This window comes from Phalacrocorax carbo, chromosome 3 (assembly GCF_963921805.1).
Source record: "Phalacrocorax carbo chromosome 3, bPhaCar2.1, whole genome shotgun sequence".
In the NCBI taxonomy this organism is placed as follows: Eukaryota; Metazoa; Chordata; class Aves; order Suliformes; family Phalacrocoracidae; genus Phalacrocorax; species Phalacrocorax carbo.
Window position 1 is genome coordinate 73,595,549 of NC_087515.1, and position 22,066 is coordinate 73,617,614.

Consider the following 22,066-nt stretch of genomic DNA (forward strand, 5'->3'; position numbering starts at 1 on the left):
ACGTTTTGTGTGTGAGCGCAAAATAATCTGCAGGGAGGTACTTAAGAGATGTGGATTTAGAGAATGTACAGGTGGAAGAGATGAAAAGTTAAACAGAACGAAGATAATGGAGAGGATATTTTGTTGACGTGAGGAGGAGGAGATACTTTATAATGCCTGAAGTTCACCTATGTTGGCTTTCCCTGCATCTTCTGTGTTTTGCCATTTACAGCTTTTATAGCTTAATACCTGCATGTGTGTATATATACTTAAAAAAAAAAAAAAAAAAAAACCAACACACAAAACACCAAACAACCCAAAACAAAAAAAAAGAACAGAGAATTATCAGGGAATAAAACTATGTTTGTTTATTTCAACAGAATGCTGAAATTTCGGTATTTGAAGTGAACATTCGTTTTGTTGGTGGATTACTTTCAGCTTACTATCTTTCAGGAGAAGAGGTAAGATATTTCCACATAGTTTATCTGAAATAACATCTAGATAAGTAGTTAACTTTTAATTTAATAATTTTTATCAGAATTAAACTTGTTTAGGACTTTGAAAATGGCTTGTACAGCAGAGACCTGTGCAGTGGATTTTCTTGCTTCTACTGCTGTTGCTTTGTGTAAGTCTTAGTGTTAAATGAATTGGTTTTTTCCTAAGTTGATACCATACCCAGTACCTTCTTATTGGGCTTCATGCTGGAGTGTGTAATTACGGAGTTCCTGTGCCGTGGTAGTGGTAGACTTGGTGCATCAGGTACCTGCTTCACAAATTGGTTTGGAGCGTATTCTTTAACTCCTCTAAACTGTACTTCTGTTGGCCTTCCTGAAACTGAAGCTTCAACTCACATGGAAAAGACATGTTAGGAACAAAACAATAACCGTGAACCCATACATGCAAATGTCTTCAAAGCATTAGTATCCCATTAAGCTCTGTTGCCTGGCATGGTTTCTGGAGAGGATGAAGAAGCAGTTTCATCTAAGAGCTTTGATTAATGCAATTATTTCCATAATCTATTTAGAGAAGGCTATACTAAGTCACAGGTACTGTTATATTTTAAATTTTTAGCTTGGCACTTGGAAAGTCTTTAACCTTACTAATTTAAATTCTTGTTCCTCTCTCTGGATTATAGTAGTATTTTATTGTAGAATTAACACAAGTTAATACTCTTTAACCATAGGGTGAATTTATCATTGGAGTTCTTTAAATCCAAAGCAATTACTGGTGGAAGCTCTACAACACCCTAAAGGTGTACAGTTTTCTTTCATATGTAGATTTCCCAAATACTGGATAAAGCTATGTTTTGAACATGTCACTTTAATGTAAATTCTATGGTGTGCATGTTGGTTTTTGTTAAAATTGATCATTATGTTAAAGCTGTCTTAGCAGGTATGATTGGGTCATGTACCTGACAAAGCAGTTATAAGGAGAGACAATATTTCTCTGACACTTTGTCTTAAGTAGACTTACCTATTTATTTCCCATGGTCCTGTCCTGAGTGTAGGTGGCATTGAAAAGACATGAATGGTTAAAAATATACAGTTTTTTGTATTTTAACTGTCTTATAATTTTCTGGGGAAAAAAAATGCACTTAGACCCATTTCAAATTCACACTTAACAGTAATGAAAAGAATCGAGAGGTACTTGGCAGCTGGCTTCTTTATCTTTATTAAATATTGTTTTACTTAATGTTTCATCTCCAACTCTTGAAGGACTTGCCCTCCTACAGTAACTCAGCAACCAGAAATAAGTATATCTAAGAATGAATAGAACTGAAAGCGCTTCCTTTTGCGATTAGATAGTTGTATCTTTCACTGCAGATCTACTTCTCGCAATCAAGAATTAACTTTTAACCTGTTGCTACATTTTAATTAACTGGTTCTGACAGAAGCAGAGGATGCTTCTTGGCAGTCAACAAGCTGGTAGAGGACTGCACATGAGCCTTTACATCAAGTGGCAGTTGTCTGCCAAGAAATGCCTGAACCATTTGTCATGAACACCGTTGATTTCATATATATGTTGATGGTTTGTATCTTGTGTCTGTTAATGTGCAGGCTCACTTTCAATCAGTGCATATAGTTTCTCCTAAATAATACATTGCTTCTCAACCATTCCTTCACCTTTAGATACGCAGTTTTACCACCACCTTTTGGACTAGATTGATAGCAACACTGGTGTTCAATAAAAAATCTCTTGCACAAACGAAATGAGGAAATATTTCAAACAAAAGAAACTGTTTCACACAACATATAATTAGGTGGAACTCTTTGTAATGGAATATTGGTGATGCTGGATGCTAATGTCCATTCTAAAAACTGAATGGACTCATTAATGAAAGTAAAGTGGGCCCCTAAACACGAAGATGATGTGTGTGATTGCGGAGGGTTCTGAGCTCTTGCAGGCTGGGAAAGTCACTGTCCATGCTTGCCACTGGTTTTCATGCTCTTTGATAGACATCTGCTGTCCAAGGCAGAGTGGTGTTCCTAAACTAACAGTTGTCCTGTTGGCTTAGAGAGTGCAACTCAGGATGCTCTGCCTTTATCAGACTTGGGGAAACATCCTGATTGTCTCCTAAATCCAAGACACTGAAGCAATAGCCAGCTGTTGCCTATGGGAGGAGCAGGGTGCGTTCCAGTGTTGTCTGTCCTTCATTGGTGCTGCTGACAGGCATGGAAAAGACTGAGGTACCCAGAGGCTTGCTGCCACCATAGAAAAATGTATCTTTAATCATCACTTAGTCTGTTATATTAGTGGGCATTCTTAAGGAGGTGGAACAACCTATATGCAGGCTGTTTGGAAGATTAAACTTTCTCAGTTAAAAGCTCATTTTATTCTTTATCAGATTAACTGTTTAAAAAAAATCTTATATTTGCTGTACACACTTATCAATATCCTAACTAAAGAAAGCTATGTTTCAGTAAAAGGAGTGATGGAAATAATTATTGTTTGTACTTCTGAATTACATTTCCATGGGTAATGATCCAAAGCTGCAACATATTGTATGTTCCATAATCATTTGTAAGTCTAAATAATCATGATTAAAGAATATTCTATCATACTGAGTAATTCCTAAAACATCCTGCTCACATAATAGTTCATTTAGATAAAGGCATTGATGTGAATAATTTTTTAAATGGAGACATTTAATACTTTGCCTTTTGATAACTGTGTGTGGTGCTTACTTGCAAATAGAGCTTTGAGATGCATTATATTAAACTTCCTGGAATTTCTGCCTTACTAGAATTAATATGAAATGCCTAAAAGTGCTAGAACAGTGTCATACGCTTTAAGTCACTTCTTTTATTTTATGATTGCTATTTAAACCCAAGCTAGAAAGAATTCTAGTCAAATATCAAACTTGATTTGTAAAACAGCTACAAATACCAGAAAATTTGATTTCAAGGTAAGTTACTTTTTAAGGACTGATTTTTTTTTTTTTTTTCCTTTGAAGTCCCTCATAGTAATATTACATGTGAATGCTTCCCTGGTATTTTTCCATGAATCAGTGGCTATAAGGGATTATTAAAAATAAACCTGGCTCGTTTAAGGCAGTGCTAGTATGATGTTTTGTTTGTTTATTTGTATGGAAGCATCTGGATGAGCCTGTACTATGGTAAGTTTAAACCACAGGAACAGGACAGATTCATTTGCAAGCTTTCTTGATTGTTTTGTTTAAATTAAACCTGAATTCATTAGTAGAGATGTGATTCCTCTTCTAAGCAACTTGGTATGTGACATTTTTGGGGTTTTGTACCAGTAAATAAGATGTCTAGTAAGGGAGAGATTTGTTTTAGAAATGCTTTGTGGTACTTACCAGAATTTTACGTCAGACTGGTATACCAAGAGTCAGCAGTATTGCATGCAACAAAATTCCCTGTTCTGCAGACCCAGATATTTTTTCCCCTCTTTCTTAAGGCACATTTCCAAACGTAGTCATATAAGGAGATAATTTAACTTTTGGAGGAGGCCAACACTGTGTCCGCTAATGGCAGCTTTCTTGGAATTCATGGAGATGACAAACATTATTTCTGAGCCCTGTAATCTTTACTGTTGGGAATGACACTGATACTGCAAGTCACGGTGTCCTGGTTCAGTCCCAGCCAGCAACTCAGCCCCACACAGCCGCTTGCTCACTCCTGCCCGGTGGGATGGGGGAGAGAATCAGAAGGGTAAAAGTGAGGAAACTCGTGAGTTGAGATACAGACAGTTCAACAGGTAAGCAAAACAGTAATAGTAATAGTAATAATAATAATAAGGAAAAGCAAAAGCCATGTGCGCAAGCAAAACAAAACAAGGAATTCATTCACTCCTTCCCATGGGCAGGCAGGTGTTCAGCCATCTCCAGGAAAGCTGGGCTCTATCACGCATAATGGTTACTTGGGAAGACAAACACCATCACTCCAAACGTCCCCCTCTACCTTCTTCCTCCCCCAGCTCTATATGCTGAGCATGATGTCACATGGTGTGGGATGTCCCTTGGGTCAGTTGGGGTCCAGCTGTCCCGGCTGTGCCCCCTCCCTGCTTCTTGTGCACCTGGCAGAGCTTGGGGAGATGAAAGAGTCCTTGGTATAGACACCACTTAGGGACACGTAGCCGATACTTAACAGCAACTAAAACATCTATGCGCCATCAGCACTATTGCCATACCAAACCCAAAACACACTATACCAGCTATAGTGAAGAAAATTAACTCTATCCCAGACAAAACTGGGATATGGCACTGCTTATAGAGAATACACAAGCCTAAAGACTGATCTGACTGGCCCTTCTGGTTTGCTGATAGCTGGTTCTTAACAGCTACTGCTAAAGCTGTGTAATGAGGGGACTGTTTTAGCTGAAGGATGGTTCAACAGTCAGGGAATATATTGCATAGGCAGAAATAGAAGGAGCTTTTAATAATTGCTGTTTAATTGAAATGCAAAAAAAGTAAATCCAAAATACTCTGAAGTGAATAAGGAGAATGTGAGTTTCAGATCCAACTGGTAAGTTTCCAGATGCCTTTGAAGCTTTTCCATTTTTTGAATGGGATGAGTATTTTTTTTTTCCCTGAGTTAAAATATTTTGGATTCAGCAGCTGTTCTTCCTGCATAATATAACCTTATCTTTTCTAGGACTAAAGATAGTTATCTTCACTGGTGGAAAACAAAATAAAGCTGATAATGATGTTTATATTGCCATTTCTCTCCATGGCATGAAGCAGAAATATGACAGGTTTTTGGTTTTGGGTTTGGTTTTGTTTTGGTTTGGTTTTAGCTCTGGCAGTATATCCTGTTTGAAAGAATACAAATTTATCCTGATCAGGATGAAGGAATAAAAAAAAACCAACAAACTGTTTTTCATGATGATAAATGTTGGACTTTCTGAGTTTCATCTATTACTCTCTACCAGCTGTTAATTAGAAGTAAAAGAAAAAAAAAAGAAGAAAAAACAGTGATGACTTATCACGTAATTAGTTTATCTCTGCATTTAGAATAGGAGTTACAGTGCCACTATTCAACCTCACTTAACGATCTTGGCCTCCTATCTGACTTCAGACCTATCATTGCCCACTTAAAACAACCATCCATCAGTGATGGTAGTGCTGTCTTATTAATGAGGAGCAGGCATGAAATAATGATGCAGATTCTATTGATCTAGAACTGCCTTTGCCAGGCTGACCACAAAACATTGCTGACTTCATATAGTGCTAAGACATTCTCCAGAATTTAGCTGTAGATGTTTTCATCTGTCTCCCCCTCTTGTAGAGGTCTCCCTTCACAGAGAATATTTAAAAGCCGTATATATAAAAAATATTCATCATTTAGCAATCTTGAATAGTAGGAGGATGAAGTGTGTCACCTATACAAAGGTATTTGCCTATTTATGCAAATCAGGAATTGAACTTCCAGTGTAGATGCTTTGGGGATGTTATCTCACCAGTGTGAGAATTGACCGCATGTTTTATCTCACACTTCCTTTCACTTACCTTGACACTAATTAACAAGAGGACTTCTCCTTTTATGTCTTGGAAGCTTGATTTCTAATGCTGTTTGAAACGCCAGGCATACTGTATCAGCTTGATTGCTTCTGTGTGAATGCCACATAACTCCTTAAGCATCTTCACAGCCTGGCAGTAGAATTCCCTATTTGTTAGCAACTAGAAGACTGCAATTGCCTGTAGTTTTCTGCAGCCCTGTTTTCACATTTGGATCCTGTTTGCCACCTACCATCCATCTGCTGTCACTTTAAGTGATGCATCAGTACTTCAGTGGTGTCATGTTTTAGTTCCTTTAGAGCTCTGAAATGGTCTTGACTATTTGTTTCACTTTTGTCGATTTATGATTGTTTTAACTTCCATATTACATAGAATCGTGGACTCATTCAGCTTGGAAGGGACCTCAAGAGGTCATCTAGTGCAGCCTCAGTATTGGGACAGTGCGTTAGGCTTGTCCTTTTTTGAATTTCCTTGCATGAGAACCTGCCTAGACTAGACTAGACTAGTTGGGGGGAATTTAGTGTTTCTGCAGTGGCTTTGTTTCATGAACTGTGCTCTTTTACACAGACATCTCTTAATTGTTCCTCCTGGCTCTCTAGGAGGCCTCAAGCTTCTCTTTTTGTTTTTAACTTTAAAACTTGTTCTTCAAAAATCAGTTTTAGTCTGACTTAATAGTTTTTCATTTAACTTGTCAGATATCAGTTTCTGTATTCCTTAATCGGACTTAATATACTTTTGCTTTTAATTACTATCTTCAGTGTCACACCAGAAGAAAATAGAAGTCGCTTGAGACTTTTGATTTGAGAATCTTGTGACTCTGAACCTCATCTTTTATCCTCCAAGTCATCCCCAAGCATTTTACCCATTTGGCTGTTCCTTTCTAAGTTCATTTCAGCTGGTCGTCTTGATCCTCTTTCCAAACTTAAACATTACCAAAGTGAACCTTTTGTTTATAACAATGTGTTGAATTGGAGCATGTGGCCACTGTTAGACAGTGATATGTCAAACTAAGCCAAGAGCTACCTTTTCTCTTATAGGTTCTGAGTTTCTTCAAGAAGCTGTCATTACAGTATATAAAAGCATGGCTTATATCTGCTCTGATGTAGCACTTAACAGCCTACTTAGGGGCAGAGAAGGATTTAAAGTCTCCTCTGTTTCCCACAATTACAGTCCGTGATGTCCGTCAGTATTTCAGTCTCTTCACCACCTTTAATAGATCTAACGCTGTCCTCTTTCTGTGCTAGCTGCATCAAAATGTACTACAGAATCCCTGTGGATTCACATTCTGAAGATAACCTTGACTCCTAAGATTTTCTTTCATGTAGACTGTTCTTTTGCTGTTCCAAGCAGACTGCCCTTCAGTCTTCTCTTTCTGTCTCTTAAGTTCCTGCAGTGCAATTATACTGTCGCTGTTGATGATATCCATCTCTGTTAAGCAGGTTCCCTATACTCCAAAAGCTTCCTCATTCCTAATACTTCCTCATTCCTAATACTTTCTACCAATGCTACTTGCTCAGCTGCTCAGTGCAACTCTGCCTCTCAAGCTAGCCCCACAGATAATGCTACGGAAATTTCAAAGAATGGTAATAGAGATGCTGATTTCCAGTCTTGCACTTAATTCAAATTTTTTCTTGGTTTTCCATCTGATCTGTTCTGGTTTTGGCTGGGATAGCGTTAATTTTCTTCCTAGTAGCTGATATAGTGCTGTGCTTTGGGTTTAGGAGGAGAATAATGTTGATAACATACTGATGTTATAGTTGTTGCTAAGTAGTGGTTATGCTAAGTCAAGGACTTTTCAGCTTCCCATCCTCTGCCAGTGAGGAGGTGCACAAGAAGCTGGGAGGGGGCACAGCCAGGACAGCTGACCCAAACTAGCCAAAGGGCTATCCCACACCGTGTGATGTCATGCTCAGTATATAAACTAGGGGAAAGCTGGCCAGGGGGCTGCTGCCTGGGAACTGGCTGGGCATTGGTCAGAGGGTGGTGAGCAATTGCGTCATGCATCACTTGCTTTGTATATTCTTGATGATGATGATTATTATTAAATTATTAAACTGTTCTTAACTCACAGGGGTGGTTTTGGGTTTTGTTGTTTTGGGCTTTTTTTTTTTTCCCCTTTTACCCTTATGGTTCTCTCCCCCATCCCACCGGGAGCGGGGAGTGAGCAAGTGGTTGTGTGGGGCTCAGTGGCCAGCTGGGATTAAATCACATCATCTTCCCTCTCTGCTTTGGAGTTACTGATACTGTGTGTACATACCGCGGCTGGGAACTCGTACTCAGCTCTAGGGTACCTGAAGCCTTGTGGAGCCTCTGCCACCTCTACACCAGGCATGTAATCAACTGCCATCACCAACAATTTTTGTGGCTCATAATAAAGACCCTCAGGCTACTCTACTAATGGAAAGTGAAAATAGTGGCAATTTACATTCATTCAGTGAATTGCTGTCTGCTGGAGTTCAGCAGTGGGTATGTTCCTATTTCAGATGTCTGTCATCAGCATGAATATCCACAGCAGGGGGACAGAGCAGCTATGGTGATAGCCTGCTGCAGCTGCCATAACTAAGTGTACTATGAAGCAAGGAGCCGAAGCCCTGATTTTGGTCTGAGAAACATGAGTTTAGAACTCTGACCTCTATATAACCATGTTCTTCACTTCTAGTGGTTTCCATTTTGCAGCTTGTTTGGTGAGTTTTTTCAAAACAATAACAAAAATTGGTTTGTCCCATGGCAAACTTATTTGACATGTTTTTGCATTTATGCATTGACTTTACAAATAACTGAACAGAAATGCTTTATTGCTCATTACATTAAACAAAAATCCCATCTTACATCCAGACTACTATAGTCTGATAGTAAAGCTGGTAAAGTGTTAGAAAGGAGAATGGATGATAATGAGAGCTAAGTAATATCTGTTTGGGATTGTAACAGCTGGTGTGTTTGACATGAGCTCGTGAGCTATATTATTAAGTAGAATTCAAGCAGCTGAGAGGGAGCTGGTTTGTTTGTTCTAAGGATTTGGCGCTCAACCAGCTCCTGCAGTCTCACTTGATTGTGGTTCTACAGAACAGTTGGAGAGGGCATGTCTACCAGAAGTACTAGTGTGGGTGCTTTCCTTTTGAGCAGCAGTTCTAGGTAGACCCAGAAGAATAATTCTTTGCATATGGGTTAATATACCATACAGAAGAAATTATATGCTGTTAACAGTCAGTCCATAGTCACCATGCATCTGCAAAGTAATTAAATCTTCAAGACGTGTCTCTCTCATTTATCTCAGTATTCAGTTCTGTCATTTTGCAGCATCAAATGCAATTGCAGTAATAACACAGAATAAAAGGAGAGTAAAAACATATTGCCTGAAGAGTTAGTGGGATTGTCCTGTTCTGCTAATTTAATAGAGAATGTACAACATGTGGTTAAATACATGGTTCTGTGTAGCCATTTGCAAGCAGTGTTGAGACTGTTGCAAATATACTGTCTAAAGAATAATCCTTACAGCCAAGAATCTGCCTTATTACTGCAAATGAAAGCAACATCAAAATATCTGAGTTGGTGCTGACGGTGGGAACAGATCAGCTTTAATTCATCCTCCTTTAATTCTAGGCTATATAAAATATTTGGGAAAGTTTATTATCTCTGTGGATGTATTATAAAAGTTCAATTAGATGATAAGTAATAAATGTTATTGAATCATCTTCTGATTTTTTTTTTCCCAAAAAGTACAGGTAAAACCAGTATGTACCTGTATTTTACCCTGGGCATGGAATAACTTTTCATTTTTTATCTAAATCTTTCGCAACATTTAGCTAGTTTATGTAAGATTTCATTTTGTGCTTTGTCTCCATAGACTGAGTCTGATCCAGAGGTTATTTTTTATTAAGTTGGGAGTTAAGTAGATGATAACATCCTCTCCTTATGAGTTTAGAGAAGACAAAAGCATAAACCATCCAGTAGAAGATTTCTGTGGTTTTCATTCTATTGGCAACTATTAAGGCACTCCATCAGATTCCCAAATCTGACTTTAGAAAAGGGTCCTTCTACTTTTGTATCTTTTTACAAAAATTTAAATTACTTCTATTAAAGAACATGTAAGCATTAATTAATTCCAAGTATTTTAAATACAAATCAAGTGAACAGAAGTTTATGATAAAATTGGGAAAGCTCCTCATCCAATTTGCTGTTTGAAGGATCAGATGAGATTTATTACAAAACACCACTTTGTGCCACGTACAAGTCCTGCTGCTTCAAGCTAACTGAAAATCATTAAGAAAATTGAATGCCTGAAATCAGAAGCAGACATCATTGCTGTTCTTGAATGCCCTTCACGCCTCCAGCAATAGGTACAGATAATAGCATCTTTGCTGCAGAAGAATCAAATATTCTTTTAGTGTCCTTTGGATTTAGCAATACATCTTGTCCAACAGATCAAACCTGATACAGATACAAACAAGGTTCACTGGCTTTAAGTTAGTAGCATGAACTCTTGGGATCAATTTATGGAGAGTGCTAATTGTCCTGTGTATTTTTTTTTGGCAGGATCTATTGATCATGCTTTTCAAACAACAGAATTCTAAAAGAATTGAAAGGAAGGATGAGGAGGAAGCTTCTTACCAGGTCTTTTGGAAATTGCAGGAATCCACATGCTATTTGTTTGTCGTTTGTTAAAATGCCACAGTTGAATAATGTTGATAAATGTTGTGGTTGATAAACGAGCACAGTTCCTGTCTCTCCTGTGCCAAAAGCTTCCCTCTGCCATATGCAGACTGCATTTGCACCCTATGAGCAAATGATCGAGTAGGAATTTGGAAAACATGTTCACATGAAAAATCCTTTCCCACTTCCAGCACAAAGGATGCCAAGGGGAATTTGGGTTTTTGGCAGGTGATTGCCCCTAAACAGAACTGTCATGAAGCGTTTGAAAGACAAATCTTAGCTTTCCTCAAATCAATGAATATAAGGGCTCACTTTGTGTATGCCGAAGTGCACAGAACTGGGCAAAATGCAAACTTTTCTTAAGCCAGAGACTGATAAGACAATGAACATAATCACTTCCATGAAGATTTCAAAGGTGAAAAAGAGGAATAGTACGTAGTGCCCATGTTTCACATAAATCTTACTTGCTTTCTTCAATAAAAATTAGTTTAGGATGTATTTAAATAGCAGATTCAATTTCTTAGCTCACTGTTTACATTACAAGTCTTTTGTCAACAAATACTATATTTTTGTATTCCCACAGGTGTTAGCTGGTCAGCTATCTTGCTATTTAATTTTCTAGTAAAGCATGAGATATGAGAGGTTAGGAGGTGGTAAGATATTCTGAAGAACTTGGATTTTGTTTGATGTGTTCAGCTCTGATGTTTTTAACGTAACCAATCAAAGGTGTTGAGTGAACCCACCTCACCTTGATAACTCCTTCAAGTAGTAGTTAATTAAGACAGTACAGTATGAGAGGGCTCTCATCATTCAGCTACATGAAGGCTCAAAAGCTTATTTTAACATCCAAAAAACCCAAGTCAATGTACACTGACAAAATGCTAAAGCAAACAAGGAAGCTCATTCCAGCAGGAGTGTTACTGGAGTCAACCTTCAATTAACAGAAAGCAATCTTCCCTCTGGCATCAAGGGCCAGGTCCATTATTTCTTAAGATTCGGATGCATTGAACTACCAAAAAGGCTCTGTAACTAGTTCATCGGAAGAACTAGATGTGTCTGGTTTGTTTCTTTTCTTCAGCCTTTAGGCAGTCATCTGCTTTTGTAGGCTAGGCAAAATAACCACACTAGCTGGTTTTGGAAGCTGGTTCAGTCCAGTTAGTGCTTTAAAGTCATGTTGTCCCTCGGGGGGCAAGTTGTCCTTAATTTTTGCCAGCCTGACTAGATAATTTTACAGTCCAGCAGATCCTCAGGGTTGTCATGTGAAAAGGATATGCTGTGAAATTCATTCCCTTCCATTTTTCTTTGAAAACTCTTTTGTTTTCTTCAAACCAACAGCTGCAGAACAAAGTCAGCAGCTCACAATGCCATTTCTTAAAAGATGCTATTTTCCCCAACTTGGTCTTAAAAACACTATTCATAGTATACAGACAATTTCAATCTTTTTCCTTTTATCATGCAAAACCAGTGAATAACTCAAACCTTCTCATCAGCATTTGCTGCTTGTAGGGTATCTCTTGCAAACATCGTTCAGTCTGTGCTCAGTCTTTTCTCTCCAGAGTTGCTTTTATTTCCATTTATATTCTAGAGGGAAGAACAAATAATCTTCCTGATTCCAGGCAAGATCAATAACTGCTGAGATGCTCTCGGCAAACGTTGCCACAGTGCTGCAGGAGACTATGGGGGTGGTACTCTGCATGTCTGCCCAGACATGCAATGATGTTAAATGCCATCAGCCTTTCTGATTTGCTTGAGGGTTGTGTCTTAAGTTAATACGGTTATTAACTGACCCAAGGCCAAAAGTAAAGACTTAATGAGACAGTGAGAAGAACTCCTTGCTCAACCAGTTTTCTTGACTAACTATGACAGTTGGTGATAGAAGTAATGAGTGTAGCTGGTGCTAAGATGTCCCTTTTCTAAAGCATGCTTTTAAGGATTTTTATATATCTAGTTCCAGCTTGAAATTACAATTAAGGTACTGTAATATTTTAATTTACATACCATTAAACATAAAAATAATTTAGTAAAACCTGCAAAGTGTTCTCTCTAGTAACGGCTATGTGAAATGTTCAATCAGTAAGATAAAACACTAAAGCCATGCCATGAGTTTTGGTAAAAGCGGAGAGTTTACGTGACTCTCATGTCTTCTTCCTTTCCCCTTGCTTCAAGTGGGGGGATGGATAGCGATGTAATGATACCTATAATGCTAATATGCATACATGAAATCTTAATGAATACTTCTAACCATTATTTCGTCCAAATATACTCTGCATTCCAAAAATAATGTTAATCTTTGGAGAGAAGATCTTATGGCTGTTTAATTATAGGAATGTTTTGAGGTCCAACTGTAAAAAAAGTTTTAACTGCAGGGAATTCAGAGAAGCAGTTGAATTGCTCATAAATTTGTGACTTGCTGGCAGCACTGCTCTTCAGTCAGAGCACTTGTTTCTGACTCTTAAGAATTGGAAATGTCTGCTTGCCTCCTTATATTTTAGTCACTTTAGTTTTATGGCTTGTCCAGGAAGAGAAATAGTCTTACAGTAAACAGAAAGGAATTGAATTAGTCTGCCTGATGATTTAACTTACAACATAAAAGCAGCCTCTTAAATCATAGTTCTTCTCTCTTGAAGCCTCTTGTTTGGCTTACATAAAAAGAACTACAAGAGGGTTCACATTTCTTATGTTTAATTTAAGGAAAATACACAAGCACTTTATTTAGGCTCATTCTGGATGTGCCCATTATTCATCAGACAATTCAGTGGCTATTGTCAGGGAAATCTCAACAATAAGTAAGAAAGAAACTATCATCTTCTTTTCCTGCTGTACAAAAGAAGTTTTTTCTTGTTACATTACTTCTGTAAAAAACCAACTAGATGGTGTGTCAGAGGTCTCACCGAGAAAGGAACCTGCAGAGTATGCTAAATTTTAACATGGTCCTCTCCCCTGAAAAATAACTCCTTAGGAATGCATCATCAGTGCAATTGCTAGTGTTAAAAAATTCACCTGCACAGAGTCAAGCTAAGCTGCCTCACAGTTGCAAATCGAGGCTGAATTTAGCCAAATGGCACCTTCTCAATACCATTGTTTTTAATGGAATTTACCAAAACAAATAAAAGAAGTGGTTTCTATGATGTTAGTGGTTGTGACAGTCATCAACATTTACTTGTGATATGAGAAACCACTGAAAAGGGCCAGAACAGATGAAACTTTTCATTCCTTTTCCATATATATACAAAGTGAAACAGAAGTAGTCTGCAGCTGCTGGTGGCAGAGAAAGATGAATGAGAGAGTTTTATGATCAAATGGCTTGTTCCAAAGTGATCCATGCTGTAAATCTAAGAGTGACAGTTGGCACTGTCTTTGTACTTGTGATCATTTTTCTTTTTAAGATATTTATGATGTTTCCAGTGTCTGAGATCACAAGATCTGGAAATTCCTATGTCAGCTGCAATCCTAGTATAAGGATTAAAAGAAGCACTTTACTGTTTAAACTAAACATGGGACAGCTTTAATATACAACATTAATTTTCAGTGAATACTCATTATATTTGATATATGTTTAAACGGTAGAAGAGTAGTTTTTAATTTATTCTTCTTGTATCCATGAACACATCAAATTTATGGTCAGTGGAATTGCCCATCCATGAAGAGGAACAGAAGATCTCTGGTAAAGGAGATTAGAGTAAACTTTAATGCGAATGAGACTCCTTAAGCTTTTTTTGTGTTTTAGGAAGACTGTTAAAGCTTTATACTCTGTAATTCTGTGCCCAACATCATGACTTGTTTTTAAAACTTTGGTATTCACAGAATCACAGAATGGCAGAGGTTGAAAGGGACCTCTGGAGATATCTTGTCCAACCCCCCTGCTTGAGCAGGCACACCCAGAGCAGGGGGCACAGGAACGCATCCAGGCGGGTTTTTAATGTCTCCAGGGAAGGAGACTCTACAACCTCCCTGAGCAGCCAGTTCCACTGCTCTGTCACCCTCACAGGAAAGAAGTCTTTTCTCATATTGAGGTGGAACTTCCTGTGTTCCAACTTCAGCCCATTGCCCCTTGTCCTGTCATTGGGCACCACTGAAAAGAGTCTGGACCCAGCCTCTTGACACCCACCCTTTAGATATTCATAGGTGTTTATGAAATCCCCCCATAATCTTCTTTTCTCCAGGCTAAACAAACCCAGGTCTCTCAGCCTTTCCTCGTAAAGGAGATGTTCCAGTCACCTGATCATCTTGGTAGCTCTCCCCTGCACTTGCTCAAGCAGTTTCACATCCTTCTTAAACTGGGGGGCCCAAAACTGTACACAGTACTCCAGATGTGGTCTCACTAGGGAGGAGTAGAGGGGTAGGATAACCTCCCTCGATCTGCTGACCACACTCCTTTTAATGCAGTCCAGGGTACCATTGGCCTTCTTAGCCACAAGGGCATATTGTTGGCTCATGGTCAACTTGCTGCCCACCAGCACTCCCAGGTCCTTCTCAAGAGAGCCACTTTCCAGTAGTTCAGCCCCAGCCTGTACTGGTGCATGGGGTTGTTCCTCCCCAGGTGCAGGACCTTATACTTGCTCTTACTGAATTTCATGATGTTCCCCTTGGCCCAGCTCTCCAGCCTATCCCGGTCTTGTTGAATGGCAGCACAGCCTTCTGGTGTATCATCCACTCCTCCCAGCTTGGTATCATCAGCGAACTTGCTGAGGTTACACTCTATCTCATCATCCAGGTCATTGATGAATATGTTGAACAGGACTGGACCCAAAACAGACCAAGATTCAGAATTGTCAGTTTGGATTCTAATTCTGTTTTGTTCCTTGCCCTAATCCCTTTGTCACCTACAGTTTGCCAGTTATTTGTTTTTCTTGATTATTGTTATTATTATTAGCTTACTGCTTGCAAGCCACTACTACCTTACAGGAGGAGGCTCTTGTTGATAGTTTGTTCCAGTGTCTAATGAATATATACCTTGGACAAAAGTCACTTAAGACTATACTATGACACTGCCCTGTATATAACCTAATGCTGTGCCACAATATATGTATAACTTCTATATAAAACTTTCAGCAGACCCTGAAACATGGGAGGTTCCCTCTGAACACGTTTCTACTGTGAGGGTGACCGAGCACTGTCACAGGTTGCCCAGAGAGAGGGTGGAGTCTCCATCCTTGGAGGCATTCAAAAGCCGTCTGGACTCGGTCCTGGGCAACTGGCTCTAGGTAGCCCTGCTTGAGCAGGGGGGTTTAGGCCAGATGACCTCCAGAGTTCCCCTCCAACCTTAACCTTCCCTGATTCTATCAATTTTCACTCATGGCTTCATGAAAAGACAGCCCCTAGGCTATCTGAAGCACTTTGCATGAAAACAACAGGGAAAAGGAAAACTTTCCTTTCTCAGGGCCACAGCACTACCACTGCAGACCCACGATATGTGCCCTATAGCAATAAAAGTAACTCTCTCCAAAAGAAGCAAACCCTGAGCTGGCTGAAGAGCTATTCTGTGCTACCTGGTCTGAGGACATTGTGAGTATAAGTTTTAGCCATTTGAGGACAGGCCTGTGAGTGATACCAATACCGGACTTAAAATACCTGTGATGGTGTCAGATTGAGACTATGTGGTGATTCAGGAAGACCACCCTTTTGAGGGGGACCAGAGTGAAAATACAGAGTAGTTACTTTTTTCCATTGTCTTAGTGAGCTGACCAGGTTTGCTCTGCAGGTGCCCATTAGATAGTGGTTGGTTCAAGGAAGATGGCAGAATATGGAGGATCCTGAGCCTTGGACCCTTTTGTCCAAGGACCCTTTTGATTCCAGCTGTTAGGAAAAAAATGAGCAGAAGAACAATTACAGTAGACATACTTGGGTTTCCTATTCACATTGTTATATTTGTATATTTGATAAGCGTAATTTAAAACACTTTCCATTAACAGCTGGAACAAACTTACAAGTGTCACGTAACACTGGCTGCAACAAACAGCTCTCCATTTGCAGCTGAGTCAACATTAAAAAGCAAATAGGGTAGCCTTTACCTATGCAGACTGTTTTTAGCCTTTTCTGTGCCTGCCACCATGGTCTAGGAGCATACTTCAGAATGAAGGCATCACTCTGAATCAGGTAATGGTATCGGAATTAAAAGAGACAGTCGAATTTACAAGACCAGGAATGAATCTTCTGTTAGCACTTTATGCTACATTAAGTGTGTAATTACTGATTCACCATGCAAAGTTTATTAGGCTCCTCCACCCCACCCCCTGCTTTCACACAGATGGTGTTGCAAATCACCTCTCAATGGTCACCTGCTTGAAAGGAGAGTTTCATATGCAAAGTGCTGTTCTTTGTTTAGATATGATAGCTTGCAAGATGTAAAATGAGGCAGCTATTTAAATTTGTTGTTACAGCACTTGGGCTGGGTACACAAGATTAAATAAAAAGAAAATTGGGAAGCAGATGCTTGTGGCTTAACAGAGGAATTGTGCTAAAAGATACTCTTCATTACTGGTGGATATGAGTAATTTTTCTAAGGCAGCTGTTTCCTTAATCAGGAAAAACACAAACCTCTAAGATGACATCCAGCTGTTTTCTGTATTGCTTCACAATATAATGAGTTTCCATTGTATATGCCATATTTTTAATTCCACTTGTACTTAGTTACTTACATGCAATATATTTTCAAATACATATATCATCTTCCTTAACTGTAGAAGACCTGCGCGCTAAGTACGTTACCTATTTTGTGCTCTTGACATCCTTGCCTGGTGTTCATCTAAGAGTTGCTTCTAGGGCTGACAGTGACTCTCACCAGTATCCAAGCATTTGAATATCGGACTTCTGCAGGTTTGAGGTGGGTTTGTTTTGTTGGGGATGGAGGGGTCTTGGGAAGGAGTGTTTTAGCGATAGTGTCTGTTCATCCTTTAGTTGTGCAGTTGTATGGTGCCCCTTACAGTGCTGCCTGTTGTTCAGAGCAGGACATACCGTAGTGTTACTACATATATGGTGGGTTATTACCATGTCCCAACTACATGGATATAGGGTAAAAACAGAGATTTAAAACTCCCACTAGCTCTTAGGTGTGGGACAGTTTTAGTGCCTGCTAGCTTGCCGTCTGCCCTTGCTAAAACACATGCTTTATTTGACTGGAGACCTGGGATTCCAGGCTTTCTGTTGCTGACGGGATGTAAGACTGGCATCCCAAATCTTTGACACTGATTTACTGACACTGAGCTGTTTGATAATTTATTTATTTGGAGTGGTGTGGGATTTCAGAATCTTAAGATCTGAGCACAGCTTTTGTAGGCGTGAGTCTTGTTACCTGTGGTTTGGGCCTCAGGAGCCAGCTGCCAGCACATGGTTGATCTGCACATGTGCAGCAGATCCAACTCATTACTCATTGTGTATGCTGTGTATCACGCCTCTTGAAAAATTAAGGCTGCCCTGAGTTCGGGGTGAAGAATTCTCAAAGGTTTTTATACCTAACAAATTCATTTTATTACAGGCAATCGTTAGAGTTTGTTTACTACATTCATTACCACCTTTTCTTGAATTATCACAACGGAGGTATTACTAAATAGTCAGTTCATGAGATTTCCAGGTACTAATGGGTTGTAGCTAAACTTTTAATTGTGCAAGTATCTGTAAGCTTTAAAAAAAAACCTAATGCTTTCTTGACATTAGTAGATAAATTAGCAGTTTCTTTTTGTCTTGTGGTCTAAAAGTTCTTCCTGTTAAATAGCTCTTGGAGTTTATGTCTGTGTAAGCAATCTTAAACACACACGGATAGCACAAAAGGAAAGAACTAAATATAACTGGAACAAACTCTTCCTTTATGATTTTTTTAATTCTGCAGTTATTTAGCAATTCCTTCCTTCATTCCAATTTTAAAGTGGAAGTCAGATGTGTGTAAGTTATGGTACATTAGTATTTCTTTGTTTTATGCCTTGCCTTCTTTCTGCCGATTTATACCATTTATTACTGGCCTTCCTAAAATAAGATTTTCAAACACAATATATCTACTTAGAAGTTCTTTAGTTAAAAAACACGGCTGAAGTAATTACATGTGTTAGCTACTGCTGATAACTTGAGGGGTTTTGTGCTTGTTGCTGTGTACATTTGGATTAAATCTGGAAATCTCTCGCTAATCCAGTTACTTCCATTTGATTACGTTCTCTACAGTCCTTTCTACAGGGCAGGACTCTTCATGGTACTATGTGACATCTTTGGTACAATAATCAGCTAGAAAAGAAAATTAATTTTCTTGCCATAAGTGAAAGAATAACAAAAAAGGCTAACTGAATAAGGGATTTTTAATTTAGGGTTGGGTTGTTTGTTTTTTTTTAAAATGTAATCTAATTTTTGTAATAAGCATCTTTTTAAAGTGGATTTGCTTATATGAGCTGGTGAGCAGCATACTGGGGTATTCTGGGAAGGGCAGTACAAATCTAGAAGCTTTCCCATGTTTGTTATTTCCTCAACTTGTGAAAAAGATGCGTACTGCTCTAGCAATTTGCAGGTGAGATAGAGTTGTTGCTCACAGATACCACAAGCTGCCTGAATCTGTCCAGTAAGGTTATTTGCATACCTCTACAATCACAGTTTTCAAAAGCTGGAAACTTATGTGCACCTTCCTGAATCGCCACGTCAGCTTGGGTTCCAAGAGCTTTTGCAAGGTTTGAGCACTCTTAGGTCTGCTGCTCTCATAGATGTGTCAGATAGAACCTTTGGATTCCTGTCCTGAAGATCTTGTTATAAATACCACCCTGTGGCTGTTTCAGCCTTAGATTGGGTTAGAAAGTCCCCTTTGCTACAAGATCTATATTTTCCAGGCTCTCTCCACTGAAAACCATTTGTCTTTTAACACATTCCAGCCCAGCAATGTATGATGGTAGATGCTGAGCAGGATTGTGGGAATGGCCGCAGATTGTCTTTATTTTTAAATGAAACATTCCTGCTTTATACAGCTGTGATACTATTTAGATGTGTGAGGGAGGGATTTCTATGAAAACTAGTGCTCCTTTGAGAATTTTAATGAGAGGGGAGCATCTGAGATTATTTACTAAACTAAGGGGGTTTTTTTTGGTTTATTTATTTATTTATTCTTTTTCCTTGGATTTCTGACACTTCCTAACCCCAAGATGCCCCTGTGCTGTGTAACAGCTTAACTTGTGCTTCCTCTGCCAGCAACCCAATGGGACAGAAACCCAACCAGTTGCATTTTGCTAATCTCCAGGGAGGGGGTGTTCTGTTTAAATTCTCAATAAAATAAAATGCTGCTCTGTCCAGTCAAAATTCTCAGGTGAAGGTGTGACAAACCATGCTTTGTAAAGGAGCTGAAGTACACTTTGTTTCCTTCACTGTACTTTTATGGAAACTGTGCTGATCTAAATTTCCAGTGCCTCTTCAGCTCTTTGCTGTCCGGGCTGAGTATGCCTGGGATGCCCCTGTTGATGGGTTGGGCTGGGGCAGCACAGGCAGTGTGGGATGCTTTAAGGTGTTTAGTGCAGAAGCACCCCCTTGCCTCTGTAGGGAAACTTCCTGCATCCAGCCAAGCCTCTGAGCTCCAGGTTGGTGCAGCCCCAGGAGAGCCAGGCCTGCTCCACTCAGCCATCAGTGACCCTCTGGTCTTGGGGACTGAGGGGAGGCTTATTAGCTCTAAGCATAGTAGTACAGATGGGAAAGGTGCTTTGGGTCCAATGCTACACTTAAAAACCAGAAAGCCTTCCCAAAACTCAGAGTGCTGAAGAGCATGATGCTGACCCTGGTGTCAGCATGTGCAGTTGTGCTGATCAGCTCTGGCTTGTCTTTGACAGCTGTAGGTCTAGCCTTGAGCAGAGCCGCTTGTTTTTAATGCAGTGTCTGCTTCTGTATCCTCGTAGGAAGACATGAGGTTGCGTGCAGTCCTGGGCTGGAGGTGGGCTCATGCATTGGTATGGCACTTCACGTCTGCCCTGCTCAGGTCCAGCAGGACCTGGGCTGGCCCAGAGGTAGCAAGTTGGTCTTGGGCCCAGTCTGTTCCCTGGGGAAAATGCTCAAACCACGCTTTCGGCACTTCTGGGTCTGGGTGTACAATAAACACTATGACAGCTGTGAAGGTCCTAAATGAAGTCCACTGGGCTCCTGCTATTGGTACTGGTTACCACATTGATGTGATACATTACAATGCTTGTTTCCAGAAATGTTATTAACTGTCTCCTCACCTTGTAGCACAGTTATTTCATAACTGACTTGGCTCATCCAGGAGTGAGGACTGAATGAAACTCAAAACCACCTGCTGGTGCCAAGGTGACAGTAATTGTAAATGCAGTAATTGCTGCTGAGTTAATGCTAGCAACTGAGTAACTTATCCAGGTGTCAGAAACACTGGAAGTATATTATAGGAAATGTTTTCTGATAATATGACATGTAAGTGTGGAATCACTTGGTGTTGAAGATAGTGGAAGAATTCAGCTTACACTATTCCAAGAATTCTGGTATGTCAGATGAAATGCCACAGTTTTCATAGCATTTCTAATCTTGCATTATAAAAATACAACAGATGCAAACATAGCAAAAATCCTCGATTGTCTTTCAGCAAAGAAGGTATTGGAACAAGTTCTTCTAAGAGAGTTCTCTTTTGTTAGCAGATTGCTTTAAACCTACATCAACATTTGTTACACTGAAAGGATTTCTATTCAGTGTTCTGAAGAGCAGCAAAGAGGCCTGTCCCTGTTCATTTTTCTGCTCTTGTTTTCTGCTTTTGCACTGAAATATTCATTCCTTACCCTACTGGGAAAGGCAGTCAGGTACAGGAAAGAAAGCAATAAATCTTACTTAGTGGCTTGTCAGTTTCTATCTGTAAATATAAAACAAAAATGAAAAATGCTTAATTTGACAGAATTAGAAATGTGGAGAAAATGTCTTTGTCAATTGGGAAAAAAAAAAGGTTTGTTTCCTTTGGTGTTAAAATTTAACTTCTGGTTTCCCTTGTATGGAGGACTTTTTAAGGCAGAATTCTGGCTGTTCTTTAATTTATGATATTGTACCATGTTATGCTCTTTTTTAATTATGTGTGCCTCATATGCAATTCTAAGATATTTCTTTATTTCCTGTGTTTTCTTTGCTTCCTGATTAGCAACAGCAATTAAATCTATGATGAAGTAATTTAACATTTTCAAAGGGGTTTGTCATTCTAGCTAGAGGAAATGTTTTTGTTTATCCAGAGGAGATAACGTTCTTGCACTATAATGAAAGCCAGTGCTCAGCAAATGACAGCTCTGGTCTTAGCCCTGCAGTTGCATCTTTGGAGGCAGATCCTCATTTCTCTGTGGGAACACTGTTTTCCCTAATAAGATTTGATAATGAACACAGGAGTCTGCAAAATATGATTCGTGTGGGATTGGATCTTCTAATATGAGCAATGCAGTTCTGAATGTATGACCTCTCTTACCAATCTCTTTTAAAAGAAAAAGACTCTTTTCTAATCCATTAAAAAAGATCACAAAACAC

General features: G+C 39.2%; 1 protein-coding gene across 1 annotated transcript in view; it reads left to right on the top strand.

The window, feature by feature from the left end:
- Positions 1-22,066, top strand: part of MAN1A1 (mannosidase alpha class 1A member 1) — a 157,312-nt gene that overhangs the window by 61,761 nt on the left and 73,485 nt on the right. The window contains exon 4 of the mRNA XM_064447387.1: positions 360-440. Within this exon, the coding sequence (XP_064303457.1) occupies positions 360-440 (81 nt within the window). The remainder of the gene's footprint in view (positions 1-359; positions 441-22,066) is intronic.